General features: G+C 42.6%; 1 protein-coding gene across 4 annotated transcripts in view; it reads left to right on the forward strand.

The window, feature by feature from the left end:
• P3H4 (prolyl 3-hydroxylase family member 4 (inactive)) overlaps positions 1-20,023 on the forward strand; it is a 36,700-nt gene extending 16,677 nt beyond the window's left edge. For 3 of the 4 annotated variants that reach the window (XM_075278680.1, XM_075278681.1, XM_075278682.1), the window contains one exon: positions 1,369-1,774. In XM_075278680.1, the coding sequence (XP_075134781.1) occupies positions 1,369-1,518 (150 nt within the window). In that variant the 3' untranslated portion in view covers positions 1,519-1,774. Of the gene's footprint in view, positions 1-1,368; positions 1,775-20,005 lie in introns of those variants that run through there. The other variant, XR_012716956.1, reaches the window with a different exon arrangement.
• The last annotated feature ends 596 nt before the right edge of the window (positions 20,024-20,619 follow it).

The following is a 20,619-nucleotide window of genomic DNA, read 5'->3' on the forward strand; positions in this document are numbered from 1 at the left end:
TGGCAAACTCCAACCTGGCTTTTTTATGTCCCTGGGTAAGAAGTGGGGTCTTCCTGGGTATCCTATCATACAGTCCCTTTTCATTCAGACGCCGACAGATAGTACGGGTTGACACTGTTGTACCCTCGGACTGCAGGGCAGCTTGAACTTGTTTGGATGTTAGTCAAGGTTCTATATCCACCATCCGCACAATCTTGCATTGAAATCTCTCGTCAATTTCTCTTTTCCGTCCACATCTAGGAAGGTTAGCCACAGTGCCATGGGCTTTAAACTTCTTGATGACACTGCGCATGGTAGACACAGGAACATTCAGGTCTTTGGAGATGGACTTGTAGCCTTGAGATTGCTCATGCTTCCTCACAATTTTGCTTCTCAAGTCATCAGACAGTTCTTTGGTCTACTTTCTTTTCTCCATGCTCAATGTGGTACACATAAGGACAAAGGTCAGAGGTTGAGTCAACTTTAATCCATTTAAACTGTCTGCAAGTGTGATATAGTTATTGCCACCACCTGTTAGGTGCCTCAGATAAGTAACAGGTGCTGTTAATTACACAAATTAGAGAAGCATCACATGATTTTTCAAACAGTGCCAATACTTTTGTCCACCCCCTTTTTATGTTTGGTGTGGAATTATATCCAATTTGGCTTTTTGACAATTCTTTTTGTGGTTTTCCATTGAAGACAAATTAAATGAAGATAAGAATACCAAAGAATTTGTGATTGCAATCATTTTCTGGAAGAAAATGAGTATTATCTGTCAGAATTGCAGGGGTGCCAATATTTTTGGCCAACACTGTATAAAAGCCTTGAAATGGTTAAGGTCTTAAGTTTTCTGTGCAAATATCTTACAAGAAGGAAGACTTAATGAAATGATATTTTACACTAAATCTTGCTCACCTCAATTGACCTTAAAAATACACAGGGGTTAAATCTGTGGAATTGCAAAAAGTTTTACATGTGATTACGGGCATTGAACTTATGATAGGTTCAATATCTACAGGCAGAAGATTGATAATATTCTATTCTGAACCTTTCATTATCTGAGAAGATACCAGGTTTACTGCGATGAACAGGACTTTGAACCTGGCAGACTGTCATGATCTAGAAGTGACACATCTGTTGACTTAGTAACCAGTGTTTGTATGATGTCTTGGACAGATATGGGAAAGAGCTTCATCCTCATGATTACCAGAACTCCTGCTACATAAATAATACTGCCATGTAGTACCTATATCCCACTTTATACAGCTAAGTAATAGTAGGTAGTTTTAGTTACTTTTGGGATAACTGTGGGCTGTTGCCCAGCTGGCAAACCCCTAAAACTGGCTCCGTTGCTGCATTACTGAGCCTCTCTATATTTCATTGCAGGTTGAAATTGGAACATTGCAAGACACAGAACCGCCGCCATCTGATTCAGAATTTGAAGGGGAAGGGGATTATGAAGAAGGGATTTATGCCGAATGGTGGACACAACCCAAATCTAAAGGGGACCTGGCAGACAAATCTGAGGGAATGTAGATAAAGATCAACAGCGCGTCATGAGTGGGGTTATAGGTTAGAAAACATGGCTGCTGTCTTACAGAAACAGTGCCACTCTTATCCATAGGTTGTGTCTTATTCACTTACATGGGTCTAAACTGTGGTACAATTCAGCCAATGAACCAGAATGCCACGGTTTCTAGAAGAGAGGAGCCATGTTTTCCCCTTCTTAGGCTGAGGCCCTACGTTGCAGATACACAGATTTTTTTGTCTTGCAGATTTTGCTGCATTTGTTTGAGCCAAAGCCAGGAGTGGACTTAGCAGAAGGGAGAAGTATAAGAAATTTCTATATATTTCCCATCCCTTTTGTAGGCATTCTTGGCTTTGGCTCAACAAAACCTGCAACACAAAAAGCTGCGTTTCCGCAACGTGGGGTCCTAGCCTTATACACAGTTCATTGACAAACCACACCCTACATTTAGGGCTCATTCCAAAAAAATGGGACTTTTGCCAATTATAGGAAGAGTCCATACCTGTCATTGTTGTATAAGTCATTATATTTATCATACTCAGGACCCGTTCGCTCATACTAGAATTTTGGGCACATATGGACAGATCCAACAGTATTGTGTAAAAATAAATAAAATCTCTTGCGTTGTTGAAAGGAGACAAATATGATAACTCATACGGAAATATAACATTAAGCAACTGGAATGTGACTAGTTTTCTGCCATATTCAGCCCTGATATACGCGGAGGATGGATGGATATCATCTTCACCATCACTTGTGTCAGGATGTAAAGGGGTCCAACAGTTTTATGTAAATAAAGTGTAGTCATTGATAAGTAAAATGGTCCAAAACTTTCCATTATAATTAGGTTTTTAATTTGATGCCATTTTCTAGATCTTTGTTGGCAAAGAGAACATTCTTGCTTACATCCAGGTGATGCAAACCTGTAATACTTTTCACAGTCCGATACAGTTGATTCCAGTCTAGATCATTTTTGATGGGATTATCAATCGGGACTTCAGAGAGATTGGTGCTACTGTTGTATGTAAGGTTGTATAGACAGGATACAAATGGAGCAAACTATCAGCTGTTAAAAGTATTAAATCTGTACTGGAGTCCTCTTTATTGCTTGGTTTACATTACACCAGCCCAAATAACTGGCAGAACAGCTGAAGACAGTGCTTAGTAAAAGGTGTGGGGACCCAACCATAAATAGACCTTCACATTAGACACAAAAATTAGCAAAATAAAATACAGCCTTAACTCCAGGGAAAAGAACATGAAACAAAACCCTGCTTGTCCGAGCTCTAACCAAACAAAAAGTACTAACTGTACATGTGGCTTACTACAAGCCACAGAAATCAACAAAAAGAGCACAATACGTCTCACCAGACTCATAATGTCAGGACAGACCCAGGCAACTCCTCTCGCTCCCAGGATCTGCCTATTCAAGACTCGCACAGGACCACACATAGGTCAGAAATCTGGGGGATATATACCATGACTCCAGCGCTCTGCCTGTCACCTTCTGACAATGAGCAAAAAGACAGTCATGTGTTTTGATATCCCTGAAATTCTAACAGCTGAAGAATTTTTCTGCTCATCAATAAGCACTTTCTAGTTATCTGTTGTACTGCTTATCTTTCCTCCTGATTCTAATATACCATAATAGGCATATTTAGGCAAGCCACATCTAAGACCACCAAAGTGTACACTATATTACGCCCAGTGCATGGAGCATGATAAAGATTTAAAAGACACTAAGAATAGTCCCTGTGTAATGCTCCATCCCCCTCAGACACTTCATTAGGTGTTTACAGCAGCCCATTAGGGGAGGCTAGGCAATTGGGAGTATTAGTAGTTGTAGTCGTTAAAGTGGCAAGAATCTCAATCAAAGCCTCTAACGTTCCACCTAGGCATGTGCATTGCTGAAGAAGTCTGTAGGGTGTTTGATGGTGGTTGTAGTGTTTTCTCCAAGGCACTAATGGTTGTAAGACTCCCTGAGCCAGATGGTAGTTGGAGTGCCCATAATGGACTTGCAGGAATGAGACTCAGGAGACAGGGTTTTTGTAGAACAAAAACCCTTGAGGTAGGACAGGGTAAGTTTAACAGCGTCCAGATATTGGGTTATATAATTCTTGCAGAGCATCCACTAAGGCTGTGGCTGAGCTGGCAGTTGCCCTTGCTGGGTTAGTGTTTCACTTAGCTATGGGAGTAGGAATCCGGTAGTCAGGTAAGGCAGGGGAGGGGGGCTGCAGTCACAGTCTGGGGGTAGATACATAAAGACTGGATAGAACTCTGTAGTATCTCAGAAGTTGAAGTAAAGCTACCATGAATCTGCAGCCAGCAAAGGGGAGGTTCCAAAAGAAGATTACCTGCAAGGAGATCTCCTGGGTGTACAGCCTGTATTCAGATACTTAAACACAATGCTAACACAACCAGGGAGTGTCAGGGCCATATATATATATATATATATATATATATATATATATATATATATATATATATATACAGTCCAATCAGGCTTAAGTTAGGGTGGGTTCTAATCAATAGAAACAGGTGATGAGTCTCACGAGAAGCATCAACACAATAGTCCAGCAGACAACCAAGCTGAATAGCACAGCAAGCAAGGAGACACACAGCTAGGCACCAGGACACAGGCTTAAATCTTGACAATGATTTAAGTAGTGAATGGGCCCCACACAGTATAATATCTCCCCCACAATATAATATGCTCCACAGTGGCCCCTTACAGTATAATATGCTCCACAGTGGTCCCTACACAGTATAATATGCTCCACAGTGGTCCCTACACAGTATAATATGCTCCACACTGCACCCATACAATATAATTTGCTTCCCACAGTGGCCTCACACAGTATAAAATGATCCCAAGAGCCCCAACTGAGCAGGTTAGGCAAATCCCACAGAATTTGATGAATATTTGTGAGGTTCGGCCCTCCAGTTAGTTATGGTGCTATTATTAAAAATAAACAGTTATAATCACATTACCTCACCTCTCCTGGGCATCCTCTCTCTATCTAGATATCTCCAGGATCCTCTTCGGTCCTCTTCTGCTTGGGTCTGAGGTCAAGTGCCCCACAGGTCACCGCTGTGGCCTGCAATTGGGCCTCAGCGTTCACATGGGGTAGGCTGACGTGACCACTGATGCCCAATCACAGGCCCCAGCAATGAGCCCCTGGGGCGCGTGACCTCAGTCACAGGCTGAAAGAGCCCCAAAGAGGATGGTGGGAACCATCAGTAGGCTAGGAGTCGAGAGTATAAGTGTTTTTTATTTTTTATCGCCTCCCTGAGCAGGCTACTATACTACTATAACGCAGGGCCCCTTTCCATCAAGGAGATGTATAGCCATCGGGGAACCAGGCTTTCACCAACCACTATCATATTGCTACAGTGCTCTGGATATCTCCAGCTGGCCACAGGGCCCAGTACCCCTCCGTTAGGTCCCTGCACACACTCTTTTTGTGACGCAAAATGTTCCATTCACAGCACTTCATATGTTGTCACCATACCCACATCATATAATGCAGCGTTTCCCAATCTTTTTGAGTGGAGGAGCACTATTCAGGACAGAAATTCTGTAGGGAGCGCTTAACATATTTTAATTACTAGTGCTAATAACTGATTTTCTGAAGGATTCAGTCTTCAACCAGCGATCCATTGCTGAACAACCAAAATTAGGAATGTTTTTCGAACAACACGTGGTGAATAACTGCAAATACTGTGTGAACTAAACCAACACAGCAAGGATCGAGTGACCGCACAATACGAGCGTGAAAGATGACTAAAGCATTTCTGTCCGTAGGTACAGTTTGTTCGGTGAATATATGAGACCGGAGTATTAAGCCAGAAAGGGCGTCTGAGACCAGTTTGGAAGTGCTGTCCGACTGTGACGCATTAATCCACCGGCCTTGTACATTCGCCGAACAGATCGTAGTGCCGCGCTGGTAGAATATTAGGAGTGCATGCGAACCAGTATTTTAATTTTGAAAACCTTCACATTTATCTATTTTTTATTGTTAACTATTTATTATCGCCATATCGCGGAGCACCTCTAGCTGGTTCGCGGAGCACAGTTTGGGAAACGCTGATATAGAGAATAGCAGAGAACTGTCCTGATTTTAGAAGCCTCTTGGTCATCTCGGGAGAGTGGCAAGTATTACTTTATGCTTTGCCTCCTTTTTCACCCAGCCATACCTTTTATCTGGTATGTCACTCTTGCGTATCAGACAAAAATATCTAAAACACATAATAAGAGTGTTGTACAGCATGTACGGCAGATTTTTGATGCAAATGAAGCCAGAATTCTAGTGTATTTAGTTTAGTAACTCTCCCCCATGCCTATGACATGTTGTATATGAGTATAGCATATATTTCTAGTGAACTTGAAAGCTGAACTGCTTTTCGGAGTTTTCATGTAGCTGACATGTTCTTCCAGTGAAGTATGTTGGTTATTGTTATTTAAAACAGGAAATGACCTCAACCAATGATTCATATGAAACAAATTATATCATACAAGTTTTATTTATTAACACATGGATATATATAGCTACAACAATTTGGTATTATTTAGGAGCGAAACTACAGTGATTGGCCATGACTTTACTATTGATTATCTATCCCTTACAGTGGAGCGACTGTGGCTGTATAAGTCTCCACACACCTAATAGGTGGTTTCTCCCTAAGGAGTGACATTATCCCCATAATCTGGTCTCTCAGCCTCTCACTTCTACCAAGTCAGTTCTCCTTACGCTGCGCTGACGAGATCCAACCAGACCGAAACGGCCGGCCGTAGCTGAGAAACTGACTTGGTAAAAATCCCACATTATACAGTAAAGGCTTCTTGGGAAAGTCGGGCATGATGTTCAGGGCGCTTCCTATAGAGGGCAGCATAACCGAGGCACTGTCTCCCTATTTATATCTTGGGAGACAGATTTGCATATTCCTCCCATGATCCCTTACAGTGGAGCGACTATGGCTGTATAAGTCTCCACACACCTAATAGGTGGTCTCTCCTTAAGGAGTGACATTATCCCCATAATCTTATCTATCCCTAGCATAGGTCATTAATATAAGATCAGGATAGTGCACCCCCTTGCACTCCAGAGCTATACAGCACTGCATATTTGGGTGAATTTATTCACCCCCTCTATGCCAGTTTTCTCCTGTGCCAAAGTTGTGACACATTCCCCATTCTGTACCTCATTTGTCCCTTTTTGCAAAAGTGGGCAAAGTGGGACAGAAAGCAGACCAGAACAGGAACATTGTGGCCCTACATATTTATTATAACCCACTCCAGTTTTCTGGTGCTTGTTATCCCGGAAATTTCTTGTCTTCTGGTTGGAGGCTCTTCCGAAATCAGCTGTGACTTGCACTGTTTATTAAGACTGGCGTAAGAAATGTCAGTCTTAATAAATCTGCCCATTGTGTAGCAGCTAGAAAAGATACTGCAAACTTAGTCCTATTCAATAAAAATAAGAACATATTGTAATGTATTATTGTAGACACTAGATGGCAGTGTAGCACATCCCATAATTTCCATAATTTTGGCGCAAATGCATCGAGTTCTAAAAGCCAAACAGAAAGGTTAATGATCTGTTCATACATCTATATAAATATTTCTAGACAAAATAACACTGTGTGTACAATACTAGACACCACGATGGAAACCCCACAGTCCCCACTATAGTCAATAGGGCCCACCAGGTACATTTGGTGTCAGTCATGTGACTAATCTGGCACTGATGATATTTTTGTAGTTCTGCTCCTATAAAAGAGAAGAAAAACTGAAATAAAACTGGCGATAACCTGGCTTTAGTTGAGAACAAATACCTGTTTGGTTGACAGGGGGTGATAAGTTACATCACTGATGCTGGTGGAGGGTGAGTCTGCACTGAAATGTACGGCAGATCATAGCTGGCATAGATTTATGTCATCAGATAGACCAGTGTTCTGGTGTATATGGAATAAATTAAAGGCGTAAAAGAGAAAAAAGTTGCAATTTTTTTGTGTGACTTTTTAACAAATCTGCCCCAGTGACAGGGCTGGCATAGAATTCAGTACAGGCAGAGGATGCACCACTGTCAGCACAGAAAATCCTGGTATTCATAAATGATCCCTCTTGTGTACCACCATATGGCGTCACCATATGTCAGAAAGGTAGGCCTTAAAGCTTAGGTTCATCACTGGGCGCTGAGGCAGCCACCTCTTCAGACTTGTTCCATAGACTTGAATTCAGCGTACTGTCCGCTTTCTCACTATATATATTACCGCACGTCTACCCTGTTTCCCCGAAAATAAGACAGTGTCTTATATTAAATTCTCTTCCAAAATTTATGACCTGTCTTATTTTCGGGGGATGCCTTATGGAGCGGGGGACAATCGGCAGTCATCCCGGCGCTTCCTTAACGGAGTGCCGGCATGACTGCCGGTTGTAGGTGGTGCAAGAGGTGGTGGTGGTGGGGGGGAGGTATGCTAGTTACCTTCCCCATCTTTATAGCAGCGCTGGTGCTGCTGTTGGTCACGGTGGTGGAAGTGGTTGGCGGGGCTTAGCAGAGATTAGCGAGGCTTCCGGCGGTTGTGCCGGAGAGCCTCACTTAGTGGGCATTGCAGCCGGCTGAATGCTGTGCTCCGTGTGCACAGGAAAGCTGGCTGCCTCCTCTGCTGTGATACCACTGTTCCGGCTGCTGTGGGATGAGCTGGGAGAGTGGACTCCCCGCAGCATACGATGCTTTCCCAGCTCATCTTACAGCAGCAGGAACAGTGGTATCACAGCAGAGGCAGCAGCCAGCATACCTGTGCACACGGAACATCGTGCACAGTGTTCTGCCGGCTGCAGTGTTTTGGGGATGTCTTATTTTCGGGGGGTGCCTTATATTAGGCAATTTAACAAAACCTCCCCCATGCCTTACTTTTGGGGGATGTCTTATTTTCTGGGAAACAGGGTATGAGGATGTGATTTTTAAATTGTTTTGGTTCATTTGACCACAGAGCAGTTTTCCAGTTTGACTCAGCTCATGTTAAGTCTGGGGCCCTACATTGCAAATAACCAGCATTTTGACCACAGCAAAAAAGGCTACATTTTACAGTACCCGCAAAGTGGATGGGATTCTGGCTAATCCCATCCACACAATGCAAGAAAATGCTGCTTTAGGGCCCATATGGATCAGTCATGCCCTTTTCCATCCCTTGGTTGAACTTGTTTTTTGGATCAGTAGGTAAGTCTGGGGTCTTTGCAGACTCCTTAGTATAATGATCAGAGGGCTAGGAGAGGAGAGGGAACGTGAAAAACGCTGCTACTTACCTCTCCTACGCTTTGGCAGGTTTCAGGCCTACTTGGTGACATCATAGACGTCATGTGGCCCTGGCCAGTGTCCTTATGCGTTGCGACGCCAGTCTGAGTCAGGTGACGTCTGGTCCATTATTGCAGATTGCCAACATCACCGAGGAGTGCGCCGGAGCCCAGGGAGAGGTAAGTAACAGTGTTTTTTATGGTTGTATCCCCCCTTGGGTCTCTGATTATTATACTCCGGGGTCTGAAAAGACTCTGGAGTATAATAATTGTTCATGGGTGTCCATAATGGGGCACAATACTGTGTGCAGGGGCCACTATGAGAAATAATACTGTGTGCAGGGGCCACTATGGGGCATCATACTGTGTGCAAGAATGCAGGGGAGAAGGGGAGGTTGGTCGAGGTCTTCGGGGGATGGGAGCCCACCACAGGGCCCCGCCATTCCTAGTTACGCCACTGGATATGGTTATAAGATTTCTTTACATTTTGCACTGTCACAGCTTCTTTGAGCTGGGGTTGTAATAAACTGTAATGGAGTCATGTGCTGCATGAAACTATCCAGGCATAACACACTGATGTACACGCTCAAGAATGCTATCGCTCCGCGGGACACACAGGTTACAAATATCTACAAGTTTCCGCAGTATGCTTTTATAAAACCCATGTTGATGTCCTCATAGACGATATACTGTATATGTTATGACTACAGCTTGAGTGTTTTCCAGTGAAACTTGATGGTGCCTTTATCTGCTGATCCAAGTAAGTCACTGCTAGGTGTAGATGTGTAGGAGGCCAATGAATGCCATGACTTAGGCTGAAAGTGATTATTAGCTTGTATATGTATGACTCACTCAATCTTACAGCATGAGAGACCGTCACATACAGACATGCTACAAAAATCTCACGCAGGTACAGAAGAAACAAAAAACAAAACAGGAACATTAACATCTGCAACTAATTTGGGACTTAAAGGGGTTGTCCAGGATAAATTAACACTTTACCACTAAGCTAAACCCCCTCCCCTGCCTAACTTTTAATTTTTAAAAAATGTTATATTTACCCATATGACCACCCCAGACCCATTTTCTGATTTACGGGTGACGTTCTGTTTCGCGGTTTCCAGAGACGGGAGGCCACCCAGTACTCTTCTCTCTTGCCTCTGTACAATTAAAAACACTTTTAAATGTTGTAAAAGCACTATCATGTATTTTTCTCCTGGTTGAACTCTGAGAGATCACTTAAAAAAAAAAAAACAAAAAAAAAAAACAAGAAAAGAAACGGGAAAAGTTGTAGTTTTTATTGGTACCATTTTGGGGTGCATATCACTTCTTCATCCTTTTCATTTCATTCATGTATAGAATGTTGGCTGCATAAAAAAAGCAATTTTTTTTACATAATGTATTTATACAGTCAGGCTTGGACTGGTCCACTATGTATTGGTGAATACCCATGGGCCCCTATGCCGGCCATTGGAGTGCCCATGCCCTGCTTATTTTATTTACTTTTTTAAATAGGCCATTACGTGCTGTATTACTCATTTAGCGATCCTCACTCTTGCCTACAGCAGCCTCCTCCACTTCTTCTTCAGGGCTTCATTTTCACTGTTCAGTATTTGAACCTGATGTGCAGTGCACAGGGCCCACTGGAGGCTGAAGGAGAGTCAGAGGAGGCCGTGGGCAGGAGCAGAGCTCAGTAAGTGAAAATCGGCTGTTACCTGCTGGAGTAATCCTGAAATCACTGTATGGTTGGCACTTACTGTATGGGAGTCACTAAAGGGGGCACTTAACACATGGGGCCAATAAAAGGGCAATATACTGTGTAAGGTACTGCTGTAGTAAAGGAGGAAATTACTGTGTAGGAGCCAATAAAAATTACTATACCATATGGGGCCAAGAATGGGGATTTATACCATGTGAGCACCAGTAAAGGGGGCCTTATACTGTGTGGTGACAAGGCGCAAAAGATTTAATCAAGAGACTCTGGCCTCCTAATAAGTCAGATGCACACCCGTAGGCCTAAATGGAGATCTACGCCAATTAGAAATTGGCATAGATTTCATGAGCCAGAAAATTCTGAGTTATAATAAATATGATGGGCTGAGGTATCCTCGCATCTTCCAGTTCCGCCCACATTTGTGGAAAGTGACAAGTGAGGCAAAACAGGAGAGGAGGGCGCACAAAAAAAGGGTCTTGCACCAAAAATATATCACATTATCAATCATTTGAATAATAAATTTTCCCCCAGGATGTCTGTTGAACCCAGAGATTTCAGCAAAACTGGTCACCAGTCGTGTATGGATGTCTCCTGACTTTGCCCCAGTGATAGATGTTCTCAGAGAGCTAAGAATGGCTTTCTCGCCATTCCAAATAATGGAGCATTGAGCTGGAAAGTATTATTCATAAGTAATGCATGGTTATGGTTATGGCATTATTTTCTATACAAGTTCTTTCCATACTAGATTATACACATATAGCACGTCCTACATATGAAGTAAGACAAATATACTTTAGAAATATTTCTCAATGATCTAGTGTTGCATTGCATGCTTACGCACTAACAGTAGGCATGTGTTATTGGAGGGATGTTTCACAGCTACTGTTTGAATTTTGGCCTCCGCCCTTTGCCATCTGACTCCTCGCTTCTGGGACACACCTGGATGAGTAGAGACAGCACCCTGCCTTAAAGGCCTGTACATGTGCTGACGCGGCAAGAAGAGGGCTGCATGTAACACACGGCTCTCCTTACTCTCAGCTGTCTCTCAGGTGCATAGAATTCCATCTCTGTGAGATAGATGGAAGTGAACTGTCTGGTTTGAAGCTTTCCATTTCTTAATGCAATAAGATCCAATGTATTAACCATTTGTGCAAGTACTTCCATTCACCCAAGACTTCTCTTTCTCAAGTTTTTAAATGATATCTCCCATGAGCCAAAAAAAATATAAAAATCACCTGGATGGGGTTTTGAGTAATCCAGAGCAAGGCTATATCCAAGTACAGTTATTGAACCCTACAGTATCTAAGAATTTGATCGTCCACTTACCCCTGGTCAATAGTTCTGCACTACAATGAAATGATAAAATGAAATATTGTACGTATGTTCCATCTGACAGGCAAAAATTCATGATAAAATGTCCTGCCCAACTGACTACTTATTGCTCGCCTGATACGTTCTCCAGGTCTAGGTTATTTTCCATTTTCAAGTCATCATTAACAAGGGTCAATTGGTCATCTACTACTCCTATGAATGGAGAAATAAAATAAAAAAAATATAAAAACATTCTTGCAGCCGCATCCTACAAGGACAAAAGTAAGTAAATTGAGTAAATCTCAATAGAGCTGTGGTAGATTTAGGAAATTGTAGGACTATATGAACATGTAGCTTCAGGTGGCTGTCGGGATCACTGTAGAGAGTATCTGAAGCTGGCCATACATTACACATTTCTTCTTGGAAAACACTGGCATAAGACAGAATGACAAATCAGAAAACGACCAAAGGATCTGTGTAGTGATCTGTGGCCTGGCATGGGCCTCCATTGAGGGGAGTAGAACTACCAGTAACTTCCTAACAGAAAAGAGAAAAAAGAATAGCAAGGTAATTCTGCATCTCGAGAAGAAAGATGAGAACTCAGTCAATTCCTGAAACCCTAAACAAGGCCGCCAAACAGAGTCAAATTTGGAAGGATCGGGAGAATCCTCCGCCAGCAGGGCCTCTATTTTCCTAATTATTAGAAGCTCCTGTAGAAATTCAACCAGGGAAGGCGCAATAGTGCTTCGCCAATGTCTGAGAATAACAGTTCTAGCAGCCATGACAAAATGTCGCAGGAGATCCTTCTTTACCACAGAAATCCTGCCAAGGATAACTGAAAGAAGGGCCAGTTGGGGAGATGCTGTGACCACACCCCATAGCATACAGGGCAAACACAACATCCCAGAAGGGCCTAAAAACATCACACTCCCACCAAATGTGATATAGGACACCTTTCTCAAAACCACAGTGCCAACACCGTTCAGTCACAGCAGGATAGATTCTGTGGAGAAAGTCAGGACACCGGTATCTCCGAGACAGAATTTTGAAGTTCTTTTCTTGTGCACTGCAAGGCAACAGGAGCTTATGTGCGAACAGGAAAGATCTATCTAGTTGGCAGAGAGAAGACCCGTGCAAAGGTCTGACTACCAAGGAAATGTATAAGAAGGAGACTCAGGAGTAACATCTCGGAGAAGACTGATGTACAGAACCGAGAGTGGGGAAGAGTCAGCGTGGGAAAGGACAGACTTCAGATCAGTCATAGTAGAAGAAAGAAGAGGGGTTAAAATCTAGATTATCACCTTTTAATTGGCAATGGGTGTGAGTGGACAACTGAATGTCATATACTTGGCTACACAGACAGTCATGTCTTGGAGGTTATCCATCAGTTATGCAATTTTGCTCCTTTTTTGTCGTGCCAATATGTACACCCAATTTATTAAAAAGTTGCCCTTGTATCATAAATCACCTCATGGAATTGTGATTCTTTATGCTTTAAAGTGCACAAGTCTCAAAATCCCCCCCCCCCAAAAAAAAAAAAGTAGCTGTACAAAAAGTATAAGGGTAAGTTCACACAGAGTTTTTTGGTCTGGAGCTTGAGGTGGAGGCCGCCTCAGGTTCTGGACCAAAAAAAAGGGTAGCTGCGACTGAATGCCGATGCACTGCACCAGCATCCAGTTGCGTACTCCGCTCCGGATTAGGCCCAATGAATGGGCCTAGTCGGGAGTGTCTTCAGGATGAATCGTGAGGCAAATCGGCCTGAAGAATGAGCATCTCGACTCTTTTTCAATGGGAGCCATCTTTTTGGTCAGGCTGTTGAGGCGGATATGGCCTCAACATCCTGACCAAAAAACCCCGTGTGAACTTACCCTAAATGTGACGAGTCTAATTTAGGAAAGCAGAACATTTAAAAGGAATAGAGTCTTGGGGTAAGTTCAAACATTGGACTAAGCTATAGTCAACTATTCTTAACCAATGCTGAATTTAGGTAGTCATACCGTCTAAAGAACTATATGACCCAATTTAAGCTGGGGGGGACAAAAGATAAAATTTTGAAGATATGACATAGCGCAAGCAGATTTCTCCTTACACTGAACATGTTTCCGTGTGGAGATAGGACAGATAGGAACGTACTTGATCTGGAGATGGTGAAGGTCGCTCATTACATGTACATTTTTTCTCAGTTTACTTAATGAAAGGAGACATTTCTTCTCAAATCACCTTGTGCGAAGAGCCGCCGAGGCATTATAACTGACAGCCACTAAGCATCTTCTTTGGTTTCTAGAATCAAATTTCTTCCTTAAGCAAAATTTGATTTTGTCAGAAGGGGACGAAAAAGGGAGGGGATTCCTGAGTGTCCTAAGATATTGGCATTGTTACTACTCTGCAGTAGCTAACATCTTCAAGTAAAGTTGCTGATATTGCCCAACATGACTATGATCAATTGAGCTTTTTTTAATCTGATCTTTAGACATAATTTATTCGCAGTTCCGTGTTCTACGAAAAGGTTCTTCATCATCTCCTTCCAAGATCTGTTAACATAATCTGAGATCTGTAACCAAATACATGGGGCATGTATGACGGGCATGGGGGCTTGCTTAGAATCAGGAGATAATGCCATCCCTGCACAAAGTATCTCACACCCTGTTCACAGGTCTAGTTTCACCAAGTTAGTCATTGATGAACTATTCAACATTTTTATTTAATTTTTTTTTTATAGTTTCATAAAATGAGTCTGGTCAGGGTGGGGAAAGACTGGGTTGCTGCTGACACAACTTAAGCATGACGTCCCTCCCCTGTTTTCCTGACTACAGCAGAAGATGATATGAGGATATTCACGGCTGTAAATGGAAAAGTGATGTAACCTGTATTTCAGTAACAAAGCCATGCAGTCTTCGAAGGTTGGTTTAAGCATGAGATCCTGATGGGATTAATATAGATTAGAATATATGATGTAGTACAAAACAACAACAAAAGACAGCCACCAATACCACCCAGCATCCATTTTGTTAAATCTATTGTTTGCTTTCAGGACATGAAGGTGTGGCGTTTTCCTCTACAGCGATCTGTCAAACAAACAGCTGAGTATCTGACAATAGAAAAGCCATACAATTATCCCATTAGTGGTCCTGGTCAAAAACTTGTCAAACTGGCTAAACACATTAGATAAGCGTCAGCTCAACCACATTTGTTGGGATCTGCCAGCTATCTCCTCTTCATAAATTGTTGGACACCCATGTGCCTGAAAGGTGATCAATGCCAGATAGGAGCTTACGTAGATTTCCATTAGGGCCCCTTCACACTACGGATACGCTGCCTGATTCTGAACGTTAAAACACGGTCAGAATCAGCGCGTATAAAGCAGATCCCATTCATTTCAATGGGAGCCGGCATACGAGCGCTCCCCCATTGAAATGAATGGGCTGCTTTTTACTCTACGAGCGCTCCCATTGAAGTGAATGGGAGGCGCTCACGTGTACGGCTCGCCGTGTGAAGGCGCCCGGCGCTCGGCTCAGTCCGAGCCATACACGTGAGCGCTTCCCATTCACTTCAATGGGAGCGCTCGTAGAGTAAAAAGCAGCCCATTCATTTCAATGGGGAGTGCTCGTATGCCGGCTCCCATTGAAATGAATGGGATCTGCTTTATACGCGCTGATTCTGACCGTGTTTTAACGTTCAGAATCAGGCAGCGTATCCATAGTGTGAAGGGGCCCTTCAGAAAACTGGCGATAATTACCATATAGTAAGTATGTTGGGCGGAGGTGCCCCTGTCCCAATCATTACCCCCTCGCATTTGCTCACATATTATGGCACAAGTGTGTGCCACAATATTATCCCTCTATGCCAGAAAACAGAAGGATTTATAAATTTGCCCCATTGTATTTATGTCTGATTCTTTTACCCACAGGAGATTTTCCGAGAAATTACAGGTTAACTAAATTCTACAGGATTGGCCTCATGACTTTATACAAAAAAAGTTGCCATTGCCATTTTGAATAGGTTCTGTAGTGTTGGCCCAAATGGATTTGTGTTCTCTTTAAATTAAAGAGGATATCCCATGAAAAAAACATGGTAAACTAGTATTAATACTGGACAACCCCTTTAAAGGGGGTTATGTGGGAAACATTTTTTGGGTATCGTGCACCATATGAACAAGTTTATCAAGTTATAGATTGGTCCACTGTTGGCCAAAAAGGTTATTTTCCACATAACCCCTTTAGGCAAGTACATAATCTCTCAGTAGTTCGTTGATTTGTAGCGGAACCTGCCAACAGTTTTAGGAAAAGCAGATTTCACTAAATAATTTTGGAGCTTGAAATATATATATATATATATATATATATATATATATATATATATATATACAGTCCTATGAAAAAGTTTGGGCACCCCTGTTAATCTTAATCATTTTTAGTTGTAAATATTTTGGTGTTTGCAGCAGCCATTTCAGTTTGCTATATCTAATAACTGATGGACACAGTAATATTTCAGGATTGAAATGAGGTTTATTGTACTAACAGAAAATGTACAATATGCATTAAACCAAAATTTGACCGGTGCAAAAGTATGGGCACCTCAACAGAAAAGTGACATTAATATTTAGTAGATCCTCCTTTTGCAAAGATAACAGCCTCTAGTCGCTTCCTGTAGCTTTTAATCAGTTCCTGGATCCTGGATGAAGGGATTTTGGACCATTCCTCTTTACAAAACAATTCAAGTTCAGTTAAGTTTGATGGTCGCCGAGCATGGACAGCCCGCTTCAAATCATCCCACAGATGTTCAATGATATTCAGGTCTGGGGACTGGGATGGCCATTCCAGAACATTGTAATTGTTTCTCTGCATGAATGCCTGAGTCGATTTGGAGCGGTGTTTTGGATCATTGTCTTGCTGAAATATCCATCCCCGGCGTAACTTCAACTTCGTCACTGATTCTTGAACATTATTCTCAAGAATCTGCTGATACTGAGTGGAATCCATGCGACCCTCAACTTTAACAAGATTCCCGATGCCGGCATTGGCCACACAGCCCCAAAGCATGATGGAACCTCCACCAAATTTTACAGTGGGTAGCAAGTGTTTTTCTTGGAATGCAGGTTTTTTTTTACACCATGCATAACGCCTTTTTGTATGACCAAACAACTCAATCTTTGTTTCATCAGTCCACAGGACCTTCTTCCAAAATGAAGCTGGCTTGTCCAAATGTGCTTTTGCATACCTCAGGCGACTCTGTTTGTGGCATGCTTGCAGAAACGGCTTCTTTCTCATCACTCTCACATACAGCTTCTCCTTGTGCAAAGTGCGCTGTATAGTTGACCGATGCACAGTGACACCATCTGCAGCAAGATGATGCTGCAGCTCTTTGGAGGTGGTCTGTGGATTGTCATTGACTGTTCTCAGCATTCTTCTTCTCGGCCTTTCTGATATTTTTCTTGGCCTGCCACTTCTGGGCTTAACAAGAACTATCCCTGTGGTCTTCCATTTCCTTACTGTGTTCCTCACAGTGGAAACTGACAGGTTAAATCTCTGAGACAACTTTTTGTATCCTTCCCCTGAACAACTATGTTGAACAATCTTTGTTTTCAGATTATTTTAGGGTTGTTTTGAGTAGCCCATGATGCCACTCTTCAGAGGAGATTCAAATAGGAGAACAACTTGCAATTGGCCACCTTAAATACATTTCTCATGATTGGATACACCTGGCTATGATGTTCAAAGCTCAGTGAGGTTACAAAACCAATTTTGTGCTTCAGTAAGTCAGTAAAAAGTAGTTAGGAGTATTCAAATCAATAAAATGATAAGGGTACCCAAATTTTTGCACCGGTCAAATTTTGGTTTAATGCATATTGCACATTTTCTGTTAGTACAATAAACCTCATTTCAATCCTGAGATATTACTGTGTCCATCAGTTATTAGATATATCAAACTGAAATGGCTGTTGCAAACACCAAAATATTTAGAACTAAAAATGATTAAGATTAATAGGGGTGCCCAAACTTTTTCATAGGACTGTATATATATTATTTATTTACTTTTTTAAAGCTAGCAACATACATTGAAGTACTGGATTCTCCCCATCTTCCATTTAATTCCATATACCAAAAACAATATGACCTTGTTTAATATTAAGGATTTATCCATATGGCCAGGTTGTGATACAGGAAGTTTTTCAATGCTAATGTGCATCAGAGTAGTCAGTTTTCACAGGTCTCTCATAGACCGGAGTCTATTGAGGGATCCATGAAAATGGGCCAAGAAATCACATATTGTATTTTAGGCATTGACAAAAAAAAAAAAAAAAAACCCTACACCACCGCACACAGCATATGGCCTTGGAAGTAATACTGGTTGCAGTATTTGATGGAGAACAGGAACTCAAGAACTCAGAAGCCAGGATAGCCTTGGCTAAGAAATATTGGTTTGGTCTTTGAAAGCCATTCACACCTTTAGGCCGATTGCAGACGACCATGCTGCAACTGGCCGGCCATGAATTAAAAGCACGGGCGGCAAAACAGGACAGGAATAGGACATGTTCTATATTTTGCGGCCTGGAGTGTCAGCCCGCCAGGGGTGAGCCTGCTCCTTTCGCCGCCCGAGGCTAACTGCAGAAAGCCGCCCCCCATCCCCGCCGGGAGGAGGGAGCGGATCGGGGGCGTGGCTGGTGGATCAGGGGCGTGGCCGGTGGATTGGGGGCGTGGTCGAGTGAAGGGGCGGGGCTTAGCCCCGTTCGCCGGCAGAGATTCAGGCCCGGAGACTGCCTGCTCTCTGCCTGAGCGTGAGGGGAGGCTGCTGGAGCAGCGCTGCTCCAGTGGCCTCCCCAAACCACCGCTCGGTGATAAGCCAGTCCAGGACAGCTTGTCCTGGACTGGCCTAGGTTAGCAAAAATGCTGCCCTCCCTGAGGCCCTGGCATAGTGCCGCCTGAAGCGCTCGCTTCAGGTCGCCTCATGGGAGGTGCGGCACTGCAGCCCGCACACGGGACCATGAAATTCACAGTCATGTGTATGGGCCCATAGAAAAGAATGGGTCAGTGTGCTATCCGTCAAATACACGGATAGAAGATTGACCCACACCACAGTCATCTGCAAGGGGTCTTACACCAGCTACTTTGAAATATTATTAGAGATGAGCGAGTACTATTCGAAACAGAAGTTTCGAATAGCACGCACCCATTGGAATGAATGGACGCTGCCGGCTCCATTCATTGCTATGTGTGCGTGCCGTTTCGAATAGTACTCGCTCATCTAAATATTATGTATGGTTTATGCAACCCCCCAAATAACTGGGTATAAGCCTTAAATATTTATTGATGAATACCCAATACAACTCCATTCCTCTAGGCTTACACCTATTTAGCTATGGGTAGTCCTTTAATTACCATCATTGGACACAGGGCAAATTCACACTCCTTGCAGCCCTGTATGTTGTTATAAGGTCACTCGTGTAATATAAAATCTTTAATTGTTTAACAATGTTGAATTTATAGGCCCAATAAATGTAACTATACATAACTGAGTAAGCGTAGCGTTCCATCATTAAACGATCCCTTTACTACTCCATAATTTCAGATGAGCAGCCCGTTTCATCCTAGTGGCATTTGGCCCTTGTAATATAACATGTGTAGAGTCAGGGAGAGGTCAGACAAGTTTTCCCAGAATTCTTTGAGCTTTCACCGTCAAGGAATCATTTAGGCTTCCCAAACTCCCTTTCTATTCTTTATCTGTAACAAGCTGAGCTGTATCCCCCAGGAAATCTACGCCGTCTAACTTGATTTATCAATTTACACTGGAACTTAATTACAAGGCGTTCTGCTCCTCTGTAATGGACACTCGTCTCTGGATTCTATTACATGCTGATGCTGGAGAGCTCTGCCATTTCTTGCAGTGATAAAATTTCTATTGTACTTCAATTGGGCTAAATCCCCCATGCCGCCGTGCTCCATCCCCCCCCCCCCCCAAAAAAAAAAAAAAAAAAAAAAAGTTGGGTTTTTAGAAGTCGCAGCATAACAAAAACTATTCTGCAGAGGTTCACTTTCTGCGAAAAGCACTGTGGGAAAAACCATTGCGATTTTTCACGTGGCATTTTTTCGCTGCTGTCCACTATATGAGGCCTAGGGCTAAGCCCCCAAATTACGCAGCTTTTCTTGTTGCGTGTTTTATGTGTTTTTTGAGCCATAGCCAGGAGTGGATTAAGCAGAAGGTATAAGTACTTCCTATAGATTTGCCATTACTTTTGCATGGCTTTGGATCAATACACAACACTGCAAAACATGCAACAATAAAAGTTGCGTTTCCGCAACGTGGGGCTTTAGCCTTAAAATTTAATGCAAGTAAGGTAAATGGTGCACTAAGGACAGGTCTTTAGCATTCTAAGGTTTATATTTTATTCCAAGTCATACAAAATGTACCTAGAAAGTAGGTATAAACGCACCATAGCTTGTTGCACAAAGCCACGTCACTACTCCCTGCTCACCACTTGAGACAGTGGGTGGATATGTAGGTAGGTCAGGAAATTTACTATAGAGGCCTTAGTAATTCAGACATATTCTGTGCCCGTTGGAAAATGAACCAAGAATGGCATAAGAATTGCCAGTCGTAATTCACCCCCATTGTTTTAGCCATCTTGACTAAGGAGGCCGACTAAACTATTACAGCTAATATCAAGTGTGACTAGACTGAATTTCTCCAACATCCATTAACACCCACTCATAAAGAGAACGCTAATCCGGACTTGGAATCCTACAATTCTTCAGTTTCTTAAGCTTCACTGTTCTACCTCACCCAGCTTGTGCCAGC

The sequence above is a fragment of the Leptodactylus fuscus genome, chromosome 6, assembly GCF_031893055.1.
Source record: "Leptodactylus fuscus isolate aLepFus1 chromosome 6, aLepFus1.hap2, whole genome shotgun sequence".
Classification (NCBI taxonomy): Eukaryota; Metazoa; Chordata; class Amphibia; order Anura; family Leptodactylidae; genus Leptodactylus; species Leptodactylus fuscus.